The 27,442-nt window shown below is 38.3% G+C and overlaps 1 protein-coding gene across 9 annotated transcripts in view; it reads right to left on the reverse strand.

The window, feature by feature from the left end:
* Positions 1-27,442, reverse strand: part of CUX1 (cut like homeobox 1) — a 374,189-nt gene that overhangs the window by 136,734 nt on the left and 210,013 nt on the right. For all 9 annotated transcript variants that reach the window (XR_009152844.1, XR_009152843.1, XM_058164380.1 and 6 more), the window contains exons 9-10: positions 6,368-6,416; positions 3,104-3,208 (exon numbers count right to left, since the gene is read on the reverse strand). Coding sequence is in view for 7 of the 9 variants with exons in the window: in XM_058164380.1 (XP_058020363.1) it covers positions 3,104-3,208; positions 6,368-6,416 (154 nt within the window). In the remaining 2 variants the exon portion in view is untranslated. The remainder of the gene's footprint in view (positions 1-3,103; positions 3,209-6,367; positions 6,417-27,442) is intronic.

Here is a 27,442-nt window from a genome sequence, read left to right on the forward strand (position 1 = left end):
TCTTGAATATATAACCAATGATTCCTGGTGCCATAAAACTCTCTTCAGAGCCCCTTTTCCATTCCCTAATTTCAGTGGCAATTAGGAGGTGAACTCAAGGTATGGAATCTTTAAAGTGGGATCTCCTTCCTAGAGTGATCTGCCAGATTTCCTCGTTATCATTATTTTTAGCTTGACTACTATCATCTTCCTCCAGAGAGTAATTTGTGCAGCTAAATTTACAGAGCTACCATAGAATAAAACATATCGGAAGTCAGTCATGATTAACGAAAGCATATAGCATCAATCACTTCAATAACATTTACATACATGTAAAAAAGACTCAGCTCTTGTCAAATTAAGAAATGGATTTAATAGAAAATGCATGTGTGTCAGTTTTCAGTGAGAGAGAAGTCATGTCTCTTGCTTGATGTCTGCATTTTAAAATACAAATCATTTTGTATATACAAATATAGATTTGCTATCTGATCGGGGCTCTTTTAGAACTTTTTAAAAGGATATTTAATAAAAGTTAATTAACATAACTATTTTTTCAGGCAGTGCTATTAATCAGTGTACCTCGACTTACAACAGTTCACTCAGTAACTGTTGGAAGTTACAACAGCACTGTAAAAAGTGACTTATTTTGCACTTACAACTGTGGCAGCATCCCCATGGTCACATTCAGATCCTTGTCAACTGACTCACATTTATGACGGTTGCAGTGTCCCAGGGTCATGTGATCACCTTTTGTAATCTACTGACAAGTGAAGTCAATGGGAAACCAGATTCACTTAACAACCGGGTTGTGTATGTTTTGTATTTTATCTGCCTGTTCACCGCCCTGAGTCCTTCGGGAGAAGGGCGGTATACAAATTAAAATATTATTATTATTATTATTATTATTATTATTATTATTATTATTATTATTATTATTATTATTATTATTATTATTACTACTACTACTACTACTACTACTACTATTACTATTATTACTAATTTAACAACTGCAGTGATTCACTTAACGAATGGGGCAAGAAAAGTTGTAAAATGGGGCAAAACTCACTCAACAAATTTCTCACTTAGCAACATAAATTTTGGGCTCAATTGTGGTTATAAATTGAGGACTACCTGTAGTTAGTTTACCAGTTTGATAACTAATTCTGCTTTTTGGATTAAGTCGGAATTTATTATGAAGACTAATCTTTATTTCCACACAATTTCTTATTTTATGCAATGGAACTTCTACCCAGAAAATCTACTTTCAAGGCCAACAGCTAATAAAGCCTTCCCTGGCCTGGCTGTTTCTAGACGTGCTGGATTTGTCCCACCCTCCCTCCCAAAGATAGCAAATTGGGAGAAAGCTGGGCTTGTAAAAAATATCCTGATTAGGAGCTATCTTCTACTGCTATTGTTAGCACATTTTATTTAATCGAATCAAAGGGCTGGAAGGGACCTCTGAAGTCTGTGCTGTAACTAATATCTGCTTCAATTGTACTTGAATACACTATGTTCTATTAATTAATCACTATTATTTTGAATAATAAACATTCTTGGATGTTTTGGTAGAGATACCGTTGAGCCTTCTAGAGACTGTTCCTTATGAAATTTTTAACTAAGGTAGCATTTGACCCTCCCCCCAGCCTCACAGAGTGTACCTATGCATTAATTCAACTTTGGAACTGATCATTTATGTGAACTTTCAGGATTGGGTTGTTTAAAACGAACTCTAATTCAGTAAATAAGCTACCCAAGTAACCCAGGGGCCATAGCTTGCTTAGCATTTAACTGGAACTTAACCCTAAACTAGAAATTGCCTTGATGTTTTTCCTGGTTTATGAAGAATCACAACCCACAAGCACAAGATACAATTAAACCATTACTACCAAAATTTGCAAAGCTTTGCCCAAGGTTTCACTCAGGCTTACAGCATCTTGCTTATGTAATCATGATAAATGCTATGTTAAAGACTGCATATGATTTGGGCCAATGCAAAGTATTCTTCCTTCATGGGAATACCACATGTAGAGCTCTCTCTATAAAAACAAATCAAGTACCAAGATCTGACGTGTGTCTTGCAGTGTATGTATACATGTGAATGCACACACACACACAAACACAAACACACATGCACACACATACACACACACAAAGGTAGTCCTCCACTTACGACCACAATTGAGTCCAAAATTTCTGTTGCTAAGCAAGACATTTTACGACCTTTCTTGCCACAGTATTAAGCGAATCATTGCACTGTGTTACTGAAAGTTAGTAACACAGTTGTTAAGTGAATCTGGCTTCCCCATGGACTTTGCTTGTGAGAAGGTTGCAAAAGGGGATCGATCGCATGACCCTGGGACACTGCAACCGTCATAAATACATGCCAGTTTCCAACTCTTTTAAGTTTGATCATGTGACCATGAGGATGTTGCCACAGTCGTAAGTATGAAAAAATGGTCATTAAGTCACTTATTTTCAATGCCGTTGCGACTTTGGTCACTAAATGAACTGTCGTTACGTTGAGAACTACCTGTACCTATAAGAGTTAGGATATGCAATGAACAACAAAAATTAACCTCTATTATCATGAGATCAGGAAACTAACCATGGAAATAATGCAGAATCTGTTCTAAGGCCTACATACTTTATAAATGTTCACTGCTTCTTGAGATGAAAAGATGGTTCAGCAAGGGAGAGGCCATCACCTTCTGTAACTTGCTAGCATGCAATTGGTACATTAGAGGCATGGCACGAAACTCCACACAACCCCCTGTTCCATTTCCCGTTCCCATATTATTTTTAAGCCCCCCCAGAGTTGGTTTAAAATGGACGACTATACAAATGTTTTAAATAAATCAATGCAATTTCTAACAATCTACTGGCAGAAGAGAACACAAGGAGAATTGGCTTTAGATCAGCAAATATTACCTTCCAGCTTCCCCTAGGAAAACCGTAGGGTTATTATATATGTGTTTCCCCCGCAAACACCCCAATCCTGAAATGTCCAGTTCTTCCAGGGTAGAAGATTCCGTCTAAATAATTTAGCTTTACACAGGAGGAAAGTTTAAGAAGTTTGATGGCAGGCACTCCAAGAAGATTATTGGAAATAGGGGCTGCCTCTTACCACATCCGGTGCTTTCTGAATCTGGTTAGCCAGCTGGAGAGATTTGTTTGCAGATGAGAGTTGTTCCTTCAAGGACTCTGCTTCTCTTTGAGCTACCTCTGCCCTCTGAAAAAAAAAAAAAGGGGGGGGAATCAGGAAGTGAGGATGGGAGAGAGGGAGAGAATGTACATTTGATTTAACAACTGGCAATTATTGCACGAACATTCATCAATTCATGCCCGACTGAGTATAATTGATTTTCCTAAACACTCAACCTAATAAATGATGGGGGGAGAACCTCTGAATGTGATGGATTTTTATTTTAAACAGTACAAGGAAGAAATAATTGAGCGATTATGACAGTAATTTAACGCTAGGAGCAAGGAATCCCCTGCTGACACAAATGCTGTGGCCCACTGAATTTCCCAGGCTGGATGAATGCGAGTGGAAATGGATTCCTTTGATTCAATTGCCTTCTGTATTCTGAGCCAAGGCAGGCAGAGTTGCATGATTCCTTGTGGGAATAATTCTCATGAGTAAATGCTGAATTAAGTGATCCTCAGTCTGCTTTGCCTGAAATAATCACAATGGCCTTTTGTGGAGTCTCTTTCTTCCATAACCATGTCTCTCCTTGGCATACACACACACAGTGAAGGGTACAAGGTAAGGAGAATGGTTACAGGCTTAATCCACATTACATTTTTATCCTGCTTTAAAAAAAATAACAGGAGGCAATAACCTCTAATATGGCAGAGGCTGCTGAATATGTTTCTCATCAACCCAAAGCAGTATGTATGGCCAATTATCAAGCTGATGGGAATTGTAATTCCAATATCTAGAGAGCTACCTTTTCCCACTCTGTTCCATGGGATGCGCTGTACCATGCAAAATAGTTCCTCTCATCCTTACAAAACCCATAGTAAGGAAATAGAAGAAGAAGAGGCCACCCAATCTACAAAATCCCAAGTTTTTGCACAGTGCTTACAAGCACTGGGCTTTTCTATGAATAAATGCAGCTCGCTGCTTGGATATGACATTTATGGGATCTTTTCCTATAAACAACTTGAGGACTGGATCAACGCTGCCCAACAAACTTCCTGGCTTTGAGAAGAGGTGCTGGATCAAGTTCTCCTTAGTTGAAATCTAACACATCAACTGTTCCACATTTGTTTTTAATGAATACATGACACAAAAAACAGTAGCTCTAGAGGGAAAAGAAGTGCATGAAAACCTTAAATTATAAATGTACTTGTTGGAGCAAGTACATGCTACTGTAGAAGCATCCCCTTCTGGATGGTTTAAAGCAGGAATAATTCATTGTAGATGGTGCTTACTGACCATAGTTTATTGGAGAGAGAGAGAGAGAGGGAAAAATGGTGTTTGCTCCTCCTACAGCTTTCCAAACTAGCTTCAAAGATAACAGACTCAACAAGGACATAAAATGGTAAAAGCAGAGAGGCTTGTAGGCCTCTCCAAATCCAGTTCCAGCAAAATTGCAACTTTGGGTGCCTAGATACTCCAGTATTTCAAATTTCAGGGCTTCCAGTCATGGCTCTTTCTTTTCTTTCCAAATGGTCTCAGAGTTGGAAGCACAATATATTTTTCAGACAAGGCAACTGGACTTTGTTTTTCCTTGAAAATGTTTCGCTTGCCATCCAAGAAGCTACATCGGTTCAACCAATGAAACTTCTTGGATGAGAAGTGAAAAGCACCTTTAAGACAATCCTGAGGAATTTCTTTCCTTGGCTCTTCAAGTAAATGGTTTTTATTAGAGAAGGTATCTTTATATGATGATGGAATAGGGAATCCAAAATAATCATTCTTTCCCATTTGGTGCACACAGTTTAACACAGTAATGTCCTTCCTGTCAAAGACTACTTCAGCTTTAATTGCAATAATACAAGGGCAACCAATAGATTTAAACTTAATGTAAACCGCTTTAATCTAGATTGCAGAAAATACGACTTCTGCAACAGAATCATCAGTGCTTGGAATACTTTACCTGACTCTGTGGTCTCTTCCCATAATCCTAACAGCTTTAACCAAAAACTTTCTACTATTGACCTCACCCCATTCCTAAGAGGACCATAAGGGGCGTGCATAAGCGCACAAACGTGCCTACCGTTCCTGTCCTATTGTTTTTCTTTTCTTCTTCCTATATATGTTTATATGTGTATATACTATATAATCTTTTTGTATGATGTTGTGACAAAATAAATAAATAAATAAATAAACTTTGAATATAAAATTGAACTGATCATGTCTACAACCAAATCTATTTTCTAAATGAAGTTTAAAAATGCTAATGTTGTGGACCGCCAGCATCCTGTGGACCAGGCAGCGGAGTTGGACAGTGAGGAGGCTGGGGAGCACAGTGGGTCAGTCCTGGAGTCAGGGGAAGACCCGGACAAGGGATCTGCATTGGAGGCAGAGATGGGGCCAGGGCCATCTAGGAGTGATGCGTGGACTCCAGAGCCTCCAGAGGCGGACAGCAGAGAGGCAGAGGAACAGGAGGAGCCTATTCCTAGTGCACACCTGTGAAGAGCTGCTGGAAGGCAAGAGCAACTGAAGCAAAAAGGATGACTCAGGAGTAAGGCTAGAAGATGATTGGCCACTCCCATAAGGCTTAAAAGAGCAGCAGGTTCTTTGCAGAAAAGCAACGTTGATTCCACTGCTTCTTGAACTTGTAGGATTTTTGCCAAGAAAAGCTTTGGCAGGTTGCCAAAGACAACAAAAGTTGGTGATAAGTCAGAAGGACAGTTTATGAAGAATTTGGACTAAGCTGAGAATGAATTCATTCTCAGCTGTTCTAATAAACTAAGTTTGTTCAGGACTGAATTGTGTTTGGTAATCACTACTTGGGCCTCGGTCACAACAGCTAAGATAAAAAACTAATGCAATAAAAAATACATGAAAAAGAGAAGGTAAAAGTGAATTTAATTTTTTTTCTCCCCTCAGTATTCTGCTTACAGCCAAGATAATAGAAGAAGAAGAAAACAGACCAATGATTTGACAATTGGGCACAAAAAATATCAACAGCTGCTTTATCTGTCATTCCTACTTAACCAAGACTTCAAACAAGGTTACCAAAACTGGAAGTAAAGCCAATAGTAGTCATTTATACTTCAAAAGCAAGAATGCATGGAGGCAAGTGTCCAGGCTGCTCTTAGGTCCTTAACTATGAGCTGGTAATTTTGATATCTTCAAGGGTGATGACAGTGAAAAACAAAAAAAGCTTTCTCATCAAAGCCAGAAAGAAGATACTATCCAACTTTAAAATCTTACTTGATTTGCTCTTTCAAGGTCTGTCATGATCATCTCAATTTCATCCGACCTAAAAAGAGATAGAAAAAAGGTCTATTAAGCTCTGAAGAACAAGTAAAAACATATCAAACACCAATCATCTGGACTTTTTTTATGTCTATAACATTTGTGCATAGCAATATTTTCTTCAAAAATCTTAAAAGTGATTCTTATTTCATATCAAAAAATTATAAAATTATGAAAATTTAGAACTTTCATAGTTCTAAAAATAACATTGAGGTCATCAAAACAATTTGCCAGAATAATTGGCATATTATTTAATTTTTAAAGTGAAAAAAAAATGCCACCATATATAATCTTGGATTTGGCAACTGGAGGCTCACATGGTGTCAAGGGGACCAACATTACAAGGGAAATAATATAGACTTGTAAGAACGCCAAATTTCATGAGTTTTGGGTAAAAATACCAAAATCTCATGGATGAAGGTGTAAAACTTCATGAAATTACAACCTTAAAAAAAATATTTGTAGGCTGGGGCTGAATAGGATCCAAAGCTTTTACCCCTTACATTGTCCAACTTGTAATATGTATGCAATTGCTTGATAGGCTGCATTTACAGAAGAAAAACTCACTATGAAGTTAGAAGCGACTATTTATGCCAGCGTTTTTCGAACAACTTCAAGATGTGTGGACTTGAACTCAACACTGTGCTCCACATAGAAATCTAAACTACAGCATCACCAACATATGATTTTGGTTGGACATATCCAAGGAAGGGGAATTCACTACTGACATTGGCAATTAGTTCCACTGTTCAATTGCTCTTACATTTTGAAAGCTTTACTAAATCCATCAGAATCTGTACCATGATCTTCTCACCCTTCCCAGAAACCGATCCCAGGATATGATGATCAAAATCTCCCTATGACAATCATTGGGAATTCCAACACTCATCTAGAGATGTGATCTGAGAGCTCAGTCAGAAATACCACTGAGCACTTTATGCCAAAGGATTCATACTCTATCATCTCAAGCAATATCTCTGGTCATCATCAAGATACTTATTTTCATTGCTACCCTACTTGACCATAGCACCTCAGATGCTCTAGAATCTAGTTCCCAGAGACCAGTTCTCTGAAAAAAAAAAACATATCTCTGCCCACCCCCCAACAAGCTTCAGTAATGCACATCTGATCCAGCCATGAATGTTTATGAGCATGTCTTATTTGAAAAAAGATCAAATTTACCAATAGCTGATTAAGGTCATCAGTGAACTGGCCAGCAGGATCATGGAACAAGGCAGGTGGAGCAGAACCAAACTGTAGACACCCCATAACATTTCTCATTATGTCATCCTTCCCATCTCCCATCATAGCCCAGATCTACTCTCCCTCCCCATTCCCAGATTACACTTCCTGACATATGGAAGACCAATATTCATACATCACTGTTGCCCCAAACCCAATAAAACTTTGCAAACCTAGTACAATGCAGCAGCAATCTGTCATAAGTCACCCCAATTATACACAGGTTTTCTCACCTATTTGTCTTCCTTCCACTTCTTTCGCTTTCTCTAAATCCTTTTTACAATGTAGTACTCAAACTCAAACTCAGTACTTAGAAGTGGAGGTCTGATCTATTTAGAATATAGTGTACTGTAACTATTATTCTATGTTTGGAAACAAAACTTTTAATAATAGGCATTCTAAAACTGAATTTGCCTTTTTTGCCAGTTACTGAATATCACCCTGCGGATTGCTTTTCAGCTTATAATCAACCATAAATCCAAGTTCTTTTTAAAAAGTATGATTATCATATTAGGTATCCTCATTCTTTATATATGAGTATTCTGACTTTTTTTCCTAATTGTCTTTGTCTTTTTATTAAATTTCATTCCATTTACCAGTCCATTTTTCTTTATCTATTTTGACTTCTGCAAAGCAGATAAATATTGTAGCCCACCGTTTAGCCAAGGCATTAATAAAAACATTAAAGATCAGGCCAAGACTGAGCCTCACAGCACTCCAGTTGATACCCCAGGCAGCGTATAGTGTCACTATACCACACTTCAAATAATAATTCAAACAGTTCTAATAAAAGAGCCAATATAGCCTTCAAAGGTTAAGATAAAATCAGATTAAGGAAAGCAAAGTGTTGCACAAGTCTGCTTAGTTTCAAAACCTAGCTTAAAAAAGCAGGTAATAGAAGAATCAGAAGTTCAAAAAGGTAGCATGCATCTTTGCATCACCCAAATTTGAGACGAGGGGACACAAGAAATCAGAAGCAGAACCGCTAATATATTGTTTTATATATGTCTGCAAGTCTTTTCTCCAAAATGGTTAACAATAGATTAAAATCAATAAAATATTTTTTTTAAAAAAAGAATAAGTAGGTAGAGGGAAAGCTTTGCTCTAATCTCCAACCTTGGCCACTTTAAGATTTGTGGACTTCAACTTGCAGAAGTTCTTAAAGTCTTCAAGTGGCCAAGGTTGGAGACCTTTCCTCTAATCTGCCCTATAAGCTACATGGATTGCGGGAGGTCTGGTATAGTTTTAACCTTATCAGTTTCTCTGCACACAGAAAGGCTACATCCAAGATGATAGCTAGACAAGATTCATGGATTTGATCAGGACTTGCCTATACTCCCTGCACCCCCTCCCCCATTTATCCCAGTACAACTTCTGTAAAACACTCCCTTTTGAACCGCACAAAGCACTGCAAACTTGCCAGTAGCTTCTAAAGAGATCCACATGGAAGAAGCTGAACATCAATGAGGTCATTAATGTTTTAGCCATAAATAATAATAAAAAAAACCTAAAGTAATGATTTGGTACAATGTTCCCTCCTTAGGCAAGCTTGAACAAAATTGTGGAAAATCTTCAAAAAAGTAGGCTTTTTTCATTGCAAAAATTGAAACGTTACATCAGGAACTGACATTGGGCACCTGAAATCATTTCTTTCATAAAATCTCTAGGCGCTATATTTATTGTCTGTAAAACTTTAATATAAAAGTAATTCTAGCTCATTTTTACAAGACTCGGTTCATTCCAGTTCTCAATCATTCTAGTTATTAGTGATTATTAACAGATGGGACTAGCTGGTTTTCTCAGGCTTCACATCTTTGATTAAATTCCCTTTTGACAGAGAAGAGAAATATCTACATTGAACAGGCAAACCCCACTTTTTTCAGCTTAATGCTCAGAGTGCAGGGAAACTGCCTTGAAATAGATTAGGGGGTCTTCTACATGTAAGATTTTTAAGTTGCTACCACCTGACCAGCTAAGTAAGAGGACATGGACAAAATCGGGACTCTGAATACTCCCAAATTAAAAATTTCAGGCTTGAAGGATTTGACATTTGCAAGATTTAAAAAAAAATACATAATTTCCCACCACCTCACAATTGAAAGTAACTTTTCATTATGTGTTAATTTATATCATACCACACCCAATTAGATTTTCCCAAAGGGAATAGAAGAGTTTTTGCACCTAAGGCAGAGTACTTATTTTATAAATAATTCCCAGTGCATTTTCATTGATCTTTATCAAGGTTAGATGGTCAGCCCTTAGAGACTGCCTTCCCTCCAGATGAGTCAGTATTAGACAAGCTGGGTTCAGACATATTTGCTTTTCTATAGGAATGTGACTTAATAGATTTCTTTAAACTGTTGAATAAATTCCCCTGATGAAGATCAGTGAATTAGGCCAGCCAATTCTTTATTAATATCTGAGGCTTATTGTCTTTGCAGCATTTCTTCTGATCTGTAATCCACAATTATCCCCTACTGAATTATATTATGCTGCATTTTGTATCTCTGCCTGAAATATGGCCATTACAATTTCTCCATTTCTTGGTTAAAAGCAAAAATCCTTTTGTATGAACTTGGAAATTTTACTCTTTTCAGTTGATCTTACAGGAAAATATGTCTGTCATATTGCTGCCTGAATTTCCAACAGTTCCTTATATAATGTAAGAATATTATTAAAATTGAACTGCTAGGAAATAGGGATTAAGCACAGAAGAGGGGGAAAAAAGAAGGGGTGGAAGGGAAAACCCTAATGGCAAATACAATAGGAGTACTAGAATATATGAAATGTGTTTGACTATGGAATAACAGATTTTCTTTTGAAGATTCTGCTTATTTGGCTTATTATAAAAGTCAACATCTGTATCAACAAAAGTGCAGCAAAAATAATGTTGATTTCTTTTATCTGAGTGGCTTGGTTTGCATATTTTAAAAGTTGTTACTGGCAGTTAATATCATATATTTAGACGGAGAGCCAGTTTGGTGTAATGATTAAAGTATCAGACCAGAAACTTGAAGACTGTGAATTCTAGTTCTGCCTTAGGCACAAAGCTAGCTGGGTAGCCCTGGCCAGTCACTTTCTCTCAGCCCTAGGAAGGCAGCAATGGCAAACTGCTCCTGAAAAATCTCACCAAGAAAACCACAGGAACTTGTCCAGGCAGTCTCTGAGAATCAAACAAAGAATGAAAGAAAAACAAATACTCAGACTGGGGGTGGAATGAAGGAAAATTGTGTGTACCTATGCCAAAGAAATGATTCTTATATTTTTGGTTCAGCAACATCTGGAAGGTCACTAATACTTCTCATTTCTGATCTTTACCAATAGAATAATGCCTTCTTTCAATGAAAATATAGGTTGATATGTTCTTGTTTTTTAGTCTTCTTAAGAACAGATTCAGCAATATGTTCGAAAAGAAATACATCTTAATCCTCCCAATTCATCTGGGGGATTTTAAGTAGAATACTGAGTGAACAGAAAGTATGCCATGGAGTCAAAATACTGTTGAGGCTGAAGGTAGTACACCACATTATTTCAGCTTGAAAAACATGTTGGCTCTGAAGTTGAAACAGGGGTGCTATTCAGCAGGTTTTGACAGGTTCTGGAGAACCGGTAGTGGAAATTTTGACTAGTTTGGAGAACTGGCAAATACCACCTCTGGCTGGCCCGAGTGGGGTGGGAATGGGGATTTGCAATATCCTTCCCCCAGGCATGAGGAGGGAATGGAGATTTTGCAGGATCCTTCCCTGCCACACCCATCAAGCCACGCCCACAGAACCGGTAGTAAAAAAATTTGAATTCTACCACTGAGTTAAAAGTGAAATTTAGATATTATAATGAGTAATCCAACTGACTCCTCCCCCTTAAATAGATATAATATGGAGTTCATTGTCACCAAATAAAAGATGTCTGTTATTCTGAAGGTCTTAAACATGTTTATTAGTGATGATGGCTAAATAAATAGCATTTTTTGAAAATAATTTCCAAGAGTGCAGTACATTAAGCCTTTTATGCTTTCTTTTGGAGTTGCTAAAGATGAAAGATTCCTATCGACAGACTTCTGATTTGATCAAAGAGGTCTTCTTAGATCGTTTTATTTTAAAGGCATCTTAGAACAATGAGTTTTATCAGTTAGTTACAGTATGTGTGATGTGAAGAAGTGCACTGCTTTTGATCAACCAGAATGAAATACAGAATAAAGTGATCACCTAAAGCAGTGAAAATGTCTCACCTTGCTTTTTTTAATAAAGAAAAGGTATAAACTAGGCTACCTATCTTAAGTGCAACTTTGCCAGATATAGCACTGCTTGCAATGGTATTAGCATTAGGTACAGTATTAGTCAATTCTGGGATGTTTTTGCCAGTATGGCACAAGCACCACCAAAGCCCAGTTTTCCCTCAGGCATGTTGATATTATTTTATGCAAGCTAGCATCTCTAACCTAGAGGTTATTTTGTAAACCAACGACCATTACCCACAATCCACCAATTTGGAGGTACATGCTGTATACTTGCACATAGCTGTTTCTTTTTTTTTTTTATGGCATACTAGTTCTTAATCCTTTCCTGTGCTCTGCATAACACAGGAACATAGTGTGATACATATTTTGTTGTTAGTTGTGAAGTCATGTCCGACCCATCGCGACCCTTTGGACAACATTCCTTCAGGCCTTCCTGTTCTCTACCATCCTCTGGAGTCCATTTAAGTTCATGCCGACTGCTTCAGTGACTCCATCCAGCCACCTCATTCTCTGTCATCCCATTCTTCTTTTGCCCTCAATCTTTCCCAGCATTAGACTCTTCTCCAGGGAGTCCTTCCTTCTCAATAGGTGGCCAAAGTATTTGAGTTTCATCTTCAGGATCTGCCTTCTAAAGAGCAGTCAGAGTTGATCTCCTTTAGGACTGACTTTTGTTTGCCTTGCAGTCCAAGGGACTCGCAGGAGTCTTCTCCAGCACCAGAGTTCAAAGGCTTCAATTCTTTGGCGCTCAGCTTTCTTATGGTCCAACATTCACAGCCATACATTGCAACTTGGAAAACCATAGCCTTGACTATACACACATTTGTTAGCAGGGTGATGTCTCTCCTTTTTAGTACACTGTCTAGATTTGCCATAGCTTTTCTCCCCAGGAGCAAGCGTCTTTTAATTTCTTGGCTGCAGTCCCCCTCTGCGGTGATCTTGGAGCCCAGGAAAATAAAATCTGTCACTACCTCCATTTCTTCCCCATCTATCTGCCAGGAATTGAGAGGGCCGGATGCCATGATTTTAGTTTTCTTAATGTTGAGTTTCAAGCCAACTTTTGCACTCTCCTACTTCACCCACATCAAGAGGCTTTTTAGTTCCTCTTTGCTTTCTGCCATTAGAGTGATATCATCTGCGTATCTGAGGTTGTTGATATTTCTCCCGTCAATCTTAATTCCAACTTTTGATTCATCCAGCCCCGCCTTTCTCATGATGTGCTCTGCATATAAGTTAAATAGGCAGGGCGATAGTATACAGCCTTGCCAGACTCCTTTCCCAATTTTGAACCAATCAGTGGTTCCGTGTCCAGTTCTCACTGTTGCTTCTTGACCCATATACAGGTTTCTCAAGAGACAAATAAGATGGTCTGGTATGCCCATCTCTTTAAGAACTTGCCACAATTTGTTTTGATCCACACAAAGGCTTTAGCATAGTCAATGATACATATACATGTATGTAAATTGAAACATCAATTGACTCACCAGTGTCTCAAATTCTTCCTATGACATTTTCTCACCTCACATTGATTGCTCCTTCCAAAAAAGAAGGGACCCTGAATTCTTTACATATAGAAGATTTGAAAGCCTACAGTGAATTTAACTGAATACATCCCGAGACAATAAATCTGTTGCAGGATAATATTTTGGTGAGAAGGGGAAAAAAACATGTAATATTTTTCTCTTCTTGTTTTGTTCTTTTTATTTGTTCTTTGTATGAAGCCACAAGTGCTTATAAAACTATCAACACTTTCATTAATATGTTTTGCAAATAAAACCTACCTGTTTGATACTGGGAAGCTATACAATTCACTTAAATAAAAGCACTGCATTGCATTGCATCACAGACTTCCACCGGCAGTCAGAACAAAAAGGCAAAAGGAGACTTTAAAGAGATGAACAGCTTTTTTTGAAATCTGGAGTGCATCATTTCAGTGATATAGAAATAAGCAACATGAGCCAAAGATTGGAACAGCTGATTCTGTGTTCCCACAGATTTATTTTATCTTACAGTTGCTTGCAGCATTGGAATGGCCACTTAATAATCCTGTGATTGAAGTAAAAGTTTTTTAAACTGCTATCCCACAATGCTGCTAGCATCAAGCTGCTTCTACAATAATGAGGAGTTTCAAAAGTTGTTTTTTTAACATCAGGTCAAAAGGCTCAAGAGAAAAAGAATGTATGTAAAATCAACACAATTTTAAAATTGAGAGTTAATGTGACATTAGTGGAATAGCCAAATGACCACTCATTATTTCATGTCCATTATAGTATTAGCTCAATTCGTAGATTAAGTAATTAAGTGACCTGCTCAATTTTGCTTTCAGTGTGTGAATCCAGCTACTGTGGTCTGTAGCTCAGCAATACTCCAGTAATTCTGATTTATTCAGTAAACCATGATTAAAATAATAATGGCCTTTTCTGGCCATTATCAAAGAAATAAGTCAGAATATAGTTACATTTTTGCCCTGTTTAGAGCAATTTGTCGTGTCAAAACTTAAAGGTGGGGATTTATTTGAAAAAGGTTGTAACATACACCTCAAAAAATACATGAGATAAAAATCCAATATATTTAGTATCAAGAGCCAGGAGTCTTTCTCAGTTCACAGATTTCAGTACAGTGACAACTGTTTGAAGAGAAAAAAAAGTAAATATCACTTTCTGTAACAATGAATAAATTGTGCCTTTTACTGATGGGTTTTCCCCCCTAAACTATATACTTTCTTTTTAAATAGTTGAATAGCAGCTCTGGAGTCTGCATATGCTTTTTCTGTATCTCAAACAGATGGTACAATATTACACTGCCTTAATTTGTTTGATTCTGAAAACTAACAACCTACAGTACTAGACTTTGCTCCTTTTTCCAATACGGCTGCCTGATGTGATATAATAACAAGTCCTTTGCTTTCAAAATAGAATTCCTAAGTTTGTATTTATCGGTAACCAAAGAATATATTGGTGAGAAGATGAATGTGAGCATTAAGAGTTAGTAGCTTTTAGTTTCCTACTGGAAAATATTAACTTCATCTAACTGTCATTTCTTTTTAATATATGGAATCCTTCATTTGAATAAATGCTTTGATGGTGTCTTGTTCCAAAGACAACAATGAGACGAAGTTCCAATTAATGCAACCCCCACAACAAACCTCTGCCATTTCCTGTCCTACCTGTTTAATAAAATGTTTCATTGTTCAGCAAATATATAAGCAAGAGATATTTATGAATGGATTAAAAGAAATCCCAAGTTTCACCCGAGCATATTCTGAAATTATAATTCTGCCTATACCACAGGCTTTAACCTTAAATAAGAAGAATGAGATATCAGGAAATAATCTAGCACAAAACAATTTCAGTGTACAGAAGAACGTGTACTCCCATAGGAAAGGATTAGTGGACTATTAAACATCCACTAAATTAAATTCAGACACGTAATCTTGCAAAGCATTATGAAACCAAGAATAAATTTGGAAGGTGGAGTATTATGATTTAAAAAGTGATTCAGAGTTTGATTTATATAACTAATGTGTGATTTATTGACCTCTTTTATTGCTGAAAATACTTAACTGGATCATACAGTTCCCTGCTCATGCTTACTAGAGTCATCCATATAAGAACATTTGAGAAAAGTCAAACTTGGTCAATCCTGTACAAACGGTAAGAGAGAAGAAACAGTGAACAGACTTCCATAAAGACCTCTTTCCCCCACTTCTAACTTTGCTCTGAGAATTAAATGTCTCCTTAATTTGCACTGAGTGATCTTAAGGGGATACCTGGTACTCTGATTGTTTGGGAACTGAGCCATTACTTATGCTTGCAAATGGACAGCAGGTTTCCCAAGAGAAACCACTGTCTCCTATTGTTTTAAAAGAAATGCTTATGATCCACAGCTATTGCCTACCAGTGGTTCACCATTAATATTAAAAATAGAAGCTGACTGTCATCTAATTTTACATCTCCCCACCTTTGTCAATGTATCCAAATGAAACCACTTTCCACGTATTTTAATTCAGCACAGAACAAGGCAGGAAAAAACTGAATTACTACCTTCAGTTTGGCTTTAGGCTGCATAGCATAATATTAATTTGCCAAACAAAGTATAACAAACAATATAGTAGATAGCAAAACAAATGCAAGAAATGGTCTTGCATATGTTCTAAAAACAAACACAAATCATTGTGTAATATGTGACCTAAACCCCCCCCCCCAAAGTTGTTCAAGGCTCATTCAACTTGCGGGGGAGGGGGGGGGAGAGCGCAAGAATCTATTCTAAAATTGCAACTTGGAGAATTAAGCTGCGTGCTGCAGAGTTTAATATCTGCTATATTAACATGCCAAAAATTAAAGGACTTTACATTATTTAGCTGACTACTACATATGCAATTTGGACAGTGATTTAGAGCAAAATAAGGGGAGTCAGAAACTCTGAGAAAGAAAGCCGACCTCGTAAACACCAGTTTTAAGTGAGCTACACTTGAATGAGCTAATTTGTTGTCTCAAAGGACTTCTGAGACACGCAGATAGGGTTTAAGCCAAGGAACAAAGGAGATATTATGCTAATTAGGATGATCGTCCAATTAAAGCCACCTTAATCAATGGTCTGAAATTCATCCGATTAATATAGATAACATATACTGGATTTTTAGCAGGTATTATTTTAGAATGTGCAAGAGAGAATGTTAATGCTCTCTCTCTCTCTCTCTCTCTCTCTCTCTCTCTCTCTCTCTCTCTCTCTCTCTCCGTACCACACTTTAACATCAGACATCTTGACTACAGAAGGGAAGGGCCACAAGAAGATGGTGATGGTACCCATATCATTTTAAAAGGGTCCCAGAGCAGCCAACAAGACTTACTTCTTTGTAACAGAAGGTGCTTGGAGTACCTTTTGGATGCTTGGAGTACTCTCTGGATGTAGAGGAAGGGTGTAAATGAAGAAATAATCCAATAACCTTGAGAATTCATAAATGAAAGGAAATCTCTTCCAATACTCAAGGGACAAAGGAATACTAATGATAATGCAAATGTGTGTTTGTGTGTGTCATTACACGGTTTTGAGTGAGAATCATCTGACACAAGATATTATTTTACAAATATTATAGCATAATTCCTGGAGCCAGTTAAGAATGATGCCCTTACATGTGGGTTGCTTCCACACATGAATGCATAGACAAGCAATCTGGTACCTTCCAAATGTTTTGGTCTACAACTTCCATGTTCTCTAACCATTGTCTGGTAGCTGGAGACCAAGCCTTGGTGTGCTTTCCAATTATCAGCCTGAAAGGAGTCAACAAAGTCCCTGGGGCCATAGTATTAATTTCCTTTTGTCAACAGAATCCAGGTAGGATGCAACTTAGAGAAAGGTGAAAAAACCTTATGAAAAAACAGTAGTTCAATGTGTGATGAGCCAAAAACCTACGGTACCAGGAAGTATTGGGGGTTTGAATGCTGCTTACTCACTCATCTTCTAATTGCAACTCCCTCTCAATGTATTTCAGCAATACCTTTAATCTGGTTCTCCATGGAAGTGAAATTTGAAGTTGGTAAAGAATCCTGGTTCAGCAGAAAATATATTTCATACTCTTCAGATGGCAACTTACATGGTTCTAAGAAATGGAATGCTATTGCAGGGTATATGAATGTGCATTCTGCATTTTGTACAAGGAGAACTGACGTGGGATCTTTCCAAGCAAATCAGCACCTCCGCTTCATTGGAATACTAACAAAAATCATTGTGGTTGTGCCTACCACATAGTTGCGTATCAGCACACATACAATTGATCATCACAAAATAAAACCATACAGCAGCTTGCTGAATATCTAATGTCCATGCCAAAATCATGATTAAAGACAGGATGAGTACTAGAGCTTGAGAAAAGCAGGGAGAAATGCAATTTTGAGCAGCTTGCTCCTACTCTCCCCTCTGAAGTAATGACTTCCTCTGTGTCTGCTCCAACTCCCAACAACAACTAGTCTGCCAGAGGAATGCTTGCAATTTTTATGATCGGCCACAAACCTGATGGAATAACAGGCATCTTTCCTGTAATTAAACAGTGACCTTCTATGAAAAATTAAGAAGCTGCTAATTTAATGTATGTTAACCCCTCCCCCCCCCAAAAAAAACCCCCTGGTCATTCCTTAAGAGTCCTCCCCCAGCTTCCAATAGTCATAGTTCTGCTCCATAAAAGGAAGGTTGCCTCCCACCAAGAGAGGAAAACAGTGATTTGCTTCCTTGCTAAGCTTTGCAGAAACAGGAGACATGTGTAACTTGCATGAACTTTCAGCACATTGACAGCAAATACTAAAGTTACCTTTGGTGAGAGGTGGCTGTGAAAATTTATAAATGCTCCAATTCGTGTCTGCTTTTTTTGGTTGCAGTCTGATATTGCTACACCACTTCTAAAGTGTTGAATAGCACTTGACACAGTACAGAGCCAAGGCTTGTTATTAAATGGTCTTTGTTGTTACCCTATCCTGTAGAAAGGCCGAGAAGGAGGAGATACAAACAGCAGTGCCACCACTCATCTACCCCCTTTTTTTTATTTAATACAATTTAGAGGCTGCCCAATTCCAAGATGACTCTGTGCAGCCTAGATTTTAAAAAGTAAAAACAGGAGAAGGAGAACAACAACAACAACAACATAAGTATCCAGAAGAAGGTGATATTCTATGTACCCTGTTTCCCCTAAAATAAGACTCAACTGGAAAATAAGCCCTAGTATGATTTTTCAGGATGCTTGTAATATAAGCCCTACCTCAAAAATAAGCCCTAGCTAAGCTCGTCAGCAAGACAAACACATTTAGTACCATATTTCCCCAAATGTAAGACCTAGCTGGAAAATAAGCCCTATTTTGGAGCAAAAATTAATGTAAGACCCAGTCTTATTTTTGGGGAAACACGGTAACAAAAATGCTACATAGGTCAACCAGCACTCTGCCCCAAAATCTGGGATAACAGCAAAGTTTTGAGTAACTTTCTGAATGTCATTAGGGTGGGAGCCATATGGAGCTCTGCTGAGATACCATTCTAAAAGACAGTTTGGCAGCATCTCAGAAAATCAGTATACTCCTAAATCATTTTTTTTAAACAGACTATTCTTAGGAGCAATTTGGTGGACCCATTTAGCAACTAAGTCAGAGGTACAACTTTTTTTTATTATTAAAAGACAGACCAGTTGATCTGAACTGGTGGCCAGAATAGGAGTAAAATAGACTGGACAGGTCTGATCTGATTCACTAAGACACACCCTTCTTAGAAAGATTTGCCTCTTGGCTACAAAAAGACATAGCCAATAATGATGGATTGTGAAGATTCTAACACCGTGTCCTCAAATTATACCTTTCTCATGTGATCAAAACAACAAAGGCAAGTCAGGAAGACTTACCTGGGAACAACCCCCCCACACTTTGTTTCAATTTACCCAAACTATGGGGAATAAATATTCTCCTAGTGTTGACTCAATGGCAAGACTCCACCTTTTTCATGCTTCTAGAGCTAGAAGAGGCCTCCTTCTTCAAGGCTTCTTGGGTGTGTGTTTAAAGTACAATTAAGAATGTTTCATTTTGTGAACAGAGATCAAATTGTGATGGTAGAATTTGATGGCTCAATGATCTCTAAGCTCACAATAGAGAGCCTGCTGTGCCCCAGAATGTAATGCGATTGTAGCAGCACAATATTTAGTTCTGGGTGCACCAGCACACAGGGCAGATTTTACCAGAATGTAGTTCAACTTAAGAATGAGGCTTGCTCTCCACCTACAGAAGACAGAGTGCAATTTTTAAAAATGCCAAGTGCAAAGTTTTCCTCCATGCTAACCTCCTTTTATGGGGCTTCCTCATAAATTGGCTGGCTGAGCCATCTCTCTTGCTGCTTGTGAAGTGTTATGAAAACAATGGCGATAGGAACAGACAATCTGGCCCCTTTTGTGTGTACACATTCTGCCCACCCCCAACCCCTCCCTCTGCCAAAGCCACTTTGCTCTGGCTGCCTTACTTTTTTTGATATCTGCATTATTAGTGGAATGAATCAAGGGATGGAGCTGACCTGGCATGCAACAGACAAAAACCAAGCAGGCGATGTTTGTGGGGTACTGAGACCAGTAAAACATTCTCCATCTCACTCAGATACTAAACCTGTTGGTTCAGTTTGCACAGCAAACTAGAGCAAGTTAAAAGGAGTTAAACAGATTGTGGTTTAGTATGTTATGGAAACCCAGCCATCGCCTAGGCATTATGCATGACCACCAGCTTAAATCAGAAAATGGCATTGATGTAACACGCTAGGGAAAATTAGTAACTGTTTTGTTGACTGGATTCAGAGCCACTGTGTACTTTTAATATACAACTCAATAGTCCAGAATTATGGATCATATCAATGTATTTAAAAACAAGCCTCCCTAGGCGAGTTTCTAGTGGTTCTACGGATTACAAAATAGGCACAACATGAGAGCAACATTACCTCGGCTACCGGGTTGTATGTTTGAAATATATAGTAGCGGTCTAACCAGATCTATTCCTCTAACGCAGAGTTCCCCTACCTTTGCAGACTGGGGGGGGGGGAGGGATGGTTCTGCTTGAGCAGCGGACAAGAGTGCATGCACGCAGCTCCACGTGCACAGCTGGCAGGTAAGCGCACCCACCACTCATGCAAATAAGAGCACACGCACACGTCCACTGGTCGCTTGAGTGAGGATATGTGTGCGCATGCTCGCCCAGCACTTCCATGGCCCGCTTCTAAAGGGCTCAAGGCGCTGTAGTGGGAGGACCCCTGTTCTAACATACTAGCATTAAAATTAAATCTGAAATTGGAATATGTAAACGAATGAACAATGTTTCACAATGTTATATGAGGCAGCGAGTCCAATGAGCAGAAAGTGAATTCTACCTTCATCCAGTTGTATTTTCAATTTTCCAGCTTTATTTCTCCTCAATATACATGAATAGCTGTTATTCACTATTCAAAAATGGTGCAAATGGCACCAAATAACTCTAGTCTTCACTGACAATGTTATCTCCTTAATCTGCTTTAACTCAACCTTCACACAACTCTGCCTCGATATTCTCCAGATGTGTTGGGTTTAAAATTCTCCTCAACATTTCTCAGCCATTATGGTCAGGCAAGGAAAGTTACATCAGCCTATCAGTTGGGAGAGTTAAAATAAAGATCAAATCTGGCTGAAATGGCTTGCAAGACACTGTATTCTCTTTTGAAGGGTTAAAGCTGCTCTTAAAAGTACCATTAAGTCAGATTTTGATCAGTCTGGTGTTGGTAAAATGTTCTTCTCCTTCACATTCCCCCACATATGATCTGTGGCCAAAACTGCCATTAGAACATGGGCTTGTTTTTCCTTCTTCTTAAACTAACAAAAGATGCGGGCATATTACATGTAGCTCTATACTCAGAAAAGAACATTTTGAAAGATTTTGGTCAGGAAATGACACAGCAAAAAAGGACTGTGCCCCCCCCCCAATAATTCGATTCAAATTAGAGCACCTTCCTGTTGCAAAAACAGAATTCCTGAGTTCAGTGATGTCAGGAAGAATTTTATGATCCAACTTGGAAACAACTGCAATTGGGGTCAGGAAATAGGGCAAAACTCTTGCCAATTCCTTTATGAAGAAAGCCGAACTTCTCAGGCCTTTTCTGAGGGTTGATTGTAACCCATTAACTGAGCTTCTGAAGGAGTTTTCCTGTCCAGACATATTTTTTTCCTGGTCTTTTCTTAACAGCTTTTTTTATTATTATTATTACTGTACTATTATTTTTCTCCTTGCCGTGCTGGTCTCATGGGAAAACTTTTTGGCTGGAACGCAAAGCCCTCGCTGTGATTTAAGAAGGAGCACAAATGTATTTCTGGGATATCACTTGAAAATGTATGTGTGATTTAAAAGAGCTCAAGGCAAACACTTTAAACACTGCTCAAGAATAAATCCTTTGCAAGTGCCATTAACACCTCTGTACCCAGACTGACTCTACGAAGTTAACATCTCTCTCTCTATCACATTTTTAAATGCACAAAAGTCCTTTTACCATTATGGATGGGAACTCTACAGATGTATCTTCCCTCTCTTTGTCTTTTGTCTTATGAACTTGTTAACATATTAGCTGTGTGGCAGAAAAGGCAATACCCAGGATTATTTCTGGAGATACCTTGCACTATTTCCAGAGATTTTATTATCCATGCAGGTGACTGCATATGGCAATATCTGAACTAAAGATTTGTCCCTACAAAGATATTGTGAGTACAGGTGTGGGTACAAAAGTAGCTGGAATTGTAAACTAATTTTTGAGTTATCAACCCAAAAAAATATGAAATTTGCTGAAGCAAATTTTACAGCAGCAAAATTTATATTATTTACGGCAGTCCTCGACTTACGCCCACAATTGAGCCCAAAATTTCTGGGCTGAAGTCCACCTGACTTATTGCTGAGGTTGAGTAACACTGATTTAGAGGAATAATGAAATCTGGAATTTTTAGTGAAAGTAATTTTGTAACGGGGATGCCAAAAAAACCCTTCATGCTGACTAATTCCTACCAAGATGGCAAATTTTCCATGTGCAGATAAAAGCCACTAGGTGTAATTCTATGTTTGTCCCATATTCCAATCTGCTGGAAAGACCTGAAATATATATTCTTTCTTTTTGTTAATCTAATTTGGGACTGGTGTGGTAGATGTTTGTGCATCTTTGGAAATGTTGTGCTAAAGAAATCCTGTCCCAATTAATCCCAAAAGATGTTTCATACAAACTTGCAAGCACTTTAATGTAGTGGAGAGAAGACAAGGATGAAACTATGTTAAATGCAGTAAAGATGCATTAGGAAAGCCAAGGCTGCAACAATGATGGATATCCGTCAGTGGTGAAATGTAAAATTTGTTACTACAGGTTCTGTGGGTGTGGCTTGATGGCGGGGAGTGGGGTAATGTGACTGGGTGGGTGTGGCCAACTTTTTTTTTTACTTTTAAAAGCATTTTTTCTACAACCTCTTAGGCTGAAGAGGTTGTAAAAATGCTTTTAAAAGGCTCTGATGATCCCAGCTGAGTTGCCCGATTTTCAGAGGCTTTTCTTTTCTTTTAAAAGCTTTTAAAAGTAAAAAAAAAAAGCCCTCTGAGGGCGTGCAGCTCAGCATGGCAGGGGGGCAAGGATTTTTGCTACCGGTTCTCCGAACCACCCGCCGCCATCACTACCGGATTGAGTGATCCAGTCCAAACCGGGAGCATTTCACCCCTGATATCAGGACAATTTTCTAAGTCTTTAAGGTGTCACCTTATCTATTGACCTTGCTGTGACAGACTAAGGCAACTACATCTCTAATAATATCTTTTAGTTTGTAATTCTCATTCTTCATTAGATACATAAATAAAAGTACAGCAAAGAAAGGAAGGGCGGGGAGAACACTAAAGGGTTATTAGTCCCTATGATGACATTTCTTAAAGCAACATCTCCAATGAAACATCCAGTACTGGATCTTGTTATAGAAGTAGACTAGTGTCAGTTTAAGGAGAATCCAAATTGTTTGAAGAGATGTGGAAACTCTGTGGGAAATACACCCTTGGTTTGATTCACTAGAAGACCCTTGTCTACATTCAGCCCTCCATAAACCCTATGTTTCTTTTTTTTTTTTTAAAGTGGGGGAGGAATCTCGCAGTTCAAAAGGAAGGAAATGTTCTAAAATACCAAAAGAATATAGCCGTTGATGAAGGTATCAATGCAATCAATTTTACCTTGCTGAAATGTAAGCATTCAACACACAAACTATTGAAAATGTTCTCCAGCCCTTTCTTTATAGGGAAATTTACTGTTCTACATTGTGGAGGCAAAGGTTAATGTCGGCTCATGCGGACTATCCTGAGCCTGGGCTTTGTTCATTCAAGCCTTAAATCTGAAGGCTCCAGAGAGGGCTGCACAACTGCTATACTGCAAGACCAGAGTATAAAGTTCTGCATTAAAATGCATGTCTCAGGCTTGCCACGTTCCTCGGCTATGGCCAAAAGTATGATGCCTTGCCATCTTACTGGCAATTGGAGATATTTCTTAACCAATGGCAGCTGAGGAAAGGAAAAGGCAAATCACGAAACAAATCAAAAGGGGCCGATTCCACCCCTTTTTCGTTTCAGGAAGGAAACCTTTTCTAATCAGAAAGCTTGTTCACAGGGAATCTCCAGTAGTTGAGACAGCTGGCTACATTCAGTGGTTTTTACCTCTGCTTGGATGGGAGGAAAGGTTGGAGGAAGAAAAGAATGGGTGCACATGTCTGTATGTATATGTGCATGTACACAAGAGAGCACATCAACAGGAACTTACATTATGGAACAAACCGTGTTCTTATGCCACTATTCTTCCCATCTCCATTTTCAGTTTCAGATAAGGACCAAACATTTATGTTTAATAATACTGTCATCCTGTGAAGTCATTAAGCTGCATAGTAAACAGCATCTATATATACAGAACATATTTAGAAGTTGTGCTGCTGATTAAGGTTTGCTTGCCACTACAATTACCTCTCTATTTGCCTGTATACATGTACAGAGAAACATAGATACCCTGAAGTAAAATGCGTACACAAATATGCACACACTTTATAAGAGTGACCAAGCAACAAGTAGAAAATGTTTGTGAAAGAGGGCACACCACAGAGACCCTGAGGAAGGAAGAGTAGAGATATACTCAGTGCTTACAAAATACTAGCTTAATAGTGCTGTATGCAAAACATGGGAATTTGGGCATGGTTTGTGGACAGCTTGTGGTTTAGGTGACCAGCTCCTCGTAAAATTATAAATCTTCAGGTGAAACACTGTAAAAATGAAACTGAATGCACTTCATAAAAATTGGCATTTTAAGCTTTTAAAGAAAGAAACATTACCACAGGGCTTCAGAAATTGAAGCCAAGCGGACATATGTGCACAGAGGGGTGGAAAAAAATGAGAAACATCTGAACAAGGAGAATCTGACAGTTAAAAGGGGAAATGTAAAATTTGCTCTCAAGCACATAACAAAATGGAGTTCTCCGGAATGGAAGATAACTCTATAGATCCCTTTCTGATTGTATGACCCCACTGTTCCCAGGCTCTTAGTAACATTTTTATTATAACTGTCAAACATATACATAAATCATTTTAGTTCTAAAAAAATCATAAATCCAAACTACCAGGGTATCGAGATTTGAAACACCACCAACAGCCCCCTACAAAATATTCTTTTCCTGGTCCCTATAATTTCTGACTGTCCTTGGATAAACTCTGTAAATTATTTTTTTTAAATTATTTATAGCTCATTTAGGTGTTATAACATTTCTACAAATAGCTTGTTGAGCCAGTTCAGTCAGATAAGCTATGTAAAATAGATTTGATCTCTACAGCTCAAATTGTAGATACAATAAGCCACAATCCCTCCGTTCTATTGGTAGGTTGGATTGCAACCTGCTTCCTCTTATCATATTCATAAAGTCCTACTTCTTTGTGTCTTTTCTTCAGGTGTTGCTGCGACATGAGTTTGCTATGATGTGTGAACTCTGCAACTAATTTGCCTTCTGTTGTGTACTGCAGAAACCTGAAGTCCTTCCAGATGTTTAAACCATGGTTAAGTCCTGATATTTTAGACAGGCTAGAGAAAACAGTTATTAACATCAATACTGTACTGGAATACTGTAAATACACTGGTATCACAGCACTTGACTGCTTTGAAACTCATCAAATTTGGTATCCAATGCACTCTAACACAAAGATTTTGTCCCAGTACGCATCATTTGTTTGATACTTGATATGCAAGCTAGAAATTGTCGGTGTCGGTTACTTCGTGACTAATGCTTTATTCCTTATGGGAAAACCATTTTTGGGATTCATCATGCCTCTTGGAACCAATTAATGACAGGTATTAAAAGCACTTCAAAGAAAGGTGAAATTATTTCATACAAAATCCATGAAAAAGATTCATAGTTACGATAAATGTTCCAAATATTGAGCTGTGTTCTCTAGAATGAGTGCAGACAGGAGTAATGAATGGTTTACACGTATGTTGATCATCCTTAATCTGCAAGGATTGTAACTGCATGGCAGCCCTTCAGAAAACTTTGCATTGAAAATCCATTTCATTTGCACTGAAAAGCCATTTAAAAAAAAAAAATATTTGCATTTATATCCCGCCCTTCTCCGAAGACTCAGGGCGGCTTACACTATGTTAGCAATAGTCTTCATCCTATTTGTATATTTATATACAAAGTCAACTTATTGCCCCCAACAATCTGGGTCCTCATTTTACCTACCTTATAAAGGATGGAAGGCTGAGTCAACCTTGGGCCTGGTGGGACTAGAACCTGCAGTAATTGCAAGCAGCTGCTGTTTATAACAGACTGCATTAGCAGTCTGAGCCACAGAGGCCCAATTTCATTTATTGAAAAGGTTGATGATCCCTGATCTATGATGTTTTGCTTGGAAATCAGCCCATGTATCCCACCCACTGTCTACAGGTAGTACTCAACTTATAACAATTTGTTTAGTGACTATTCAAAGTTACAACAGCACTGAAAAAGTGACTTATGACCATTTTTCACACTTATGACTATTGTGGCATTCCCATGGTCATGTGCTCAAACTTCAGATACTTGGCAACTGGTTCATATTTATGACGGTTGCAGTGTCCTTCTGACAAGCATCTGGGGAAGCCAGATTCACTTAACAACCATGTTACCAATTTAACAACTGTGGTGGTTCACGTAACAACTGTGGCCAGAAAGGTCGTAAAATGGGGTAAAATTCACTTAACAAATGTCTCACTTAACAACAGAAATGTTGGGCTCCATTGTGGTTGTAAGTCAAGGTCTACCTGTATTTTGCCCAAGTAAAGTGCTACAAAATCTGAGTCAAATAATGGTCTTTCTTGGTTACTTCTTGAGGTGTCAAGATTAAACCTGGATTCTTCTGCCTGCAAAATTGATTGCCAGTTGCGCAATTGTCTGTCCATTGTCTGGAAATCAAATCAGCCATATCTCTCCCTTTCTGGTTCACTCTTCACATCAATTTGGTGCCAAATCTCCTTCTCACTAAGCCAGTGTTTCTCAAACTTGGCCCTTTGGCCACTTGGAAGATGTATGGACTTCAACTCCCAGAATTCCCCAGCCAGCATTCTGAGAGTTGAAGTCCACCCATCTTCAACTGGCCAAGGTTGGGAAATACTGCTCTAAACAGTCACCCCTTTCTGCCACTCTTTCTCCTGCTCAGCTTGCCTCCGGTATGGAAACATACAGCTCCACCATCTGATTTTTTAATTCAGGAACAGCCGCAATCTGAAAACCTTGAAATTCTCTTACACAACTGTTTTGGCAAGCCCCTCCATGTTCCAACAAACATTAAACTGTGCTTGCCATTTGTCTCAGGAATCCTGCATTAATAAACATGAAGAGGACCACTTTTTTTACCTCCCACACTCAGTGACAGAAGAAAACAAAGACCAGCTGTAGTCATCAATGGACCCTTGTTCTGCACATAAAGCCCTAATTACATTTTATTTCAAGCCTACACATGGAAAACTTTACTGATGGCGTCTTGTCGATTTCAGCTTCTGAG

This window comes from Ahaetulla prasina, chromosome 1, assembly GCF_028640845.1.
Source record: "Ahaetulla prasina isolate Xishuangbanna chromosome 1, ASM2864084v1, whole genome shotgun sequence".
In the NCBI taxonomy this organism is placed as follows: domain Eukaryota; kingdom Metazoa; phylum Chordata; class Lepidosauria; order Squamata; family Colubridae; genus Ahaetulla; species Ahaetulla prasina.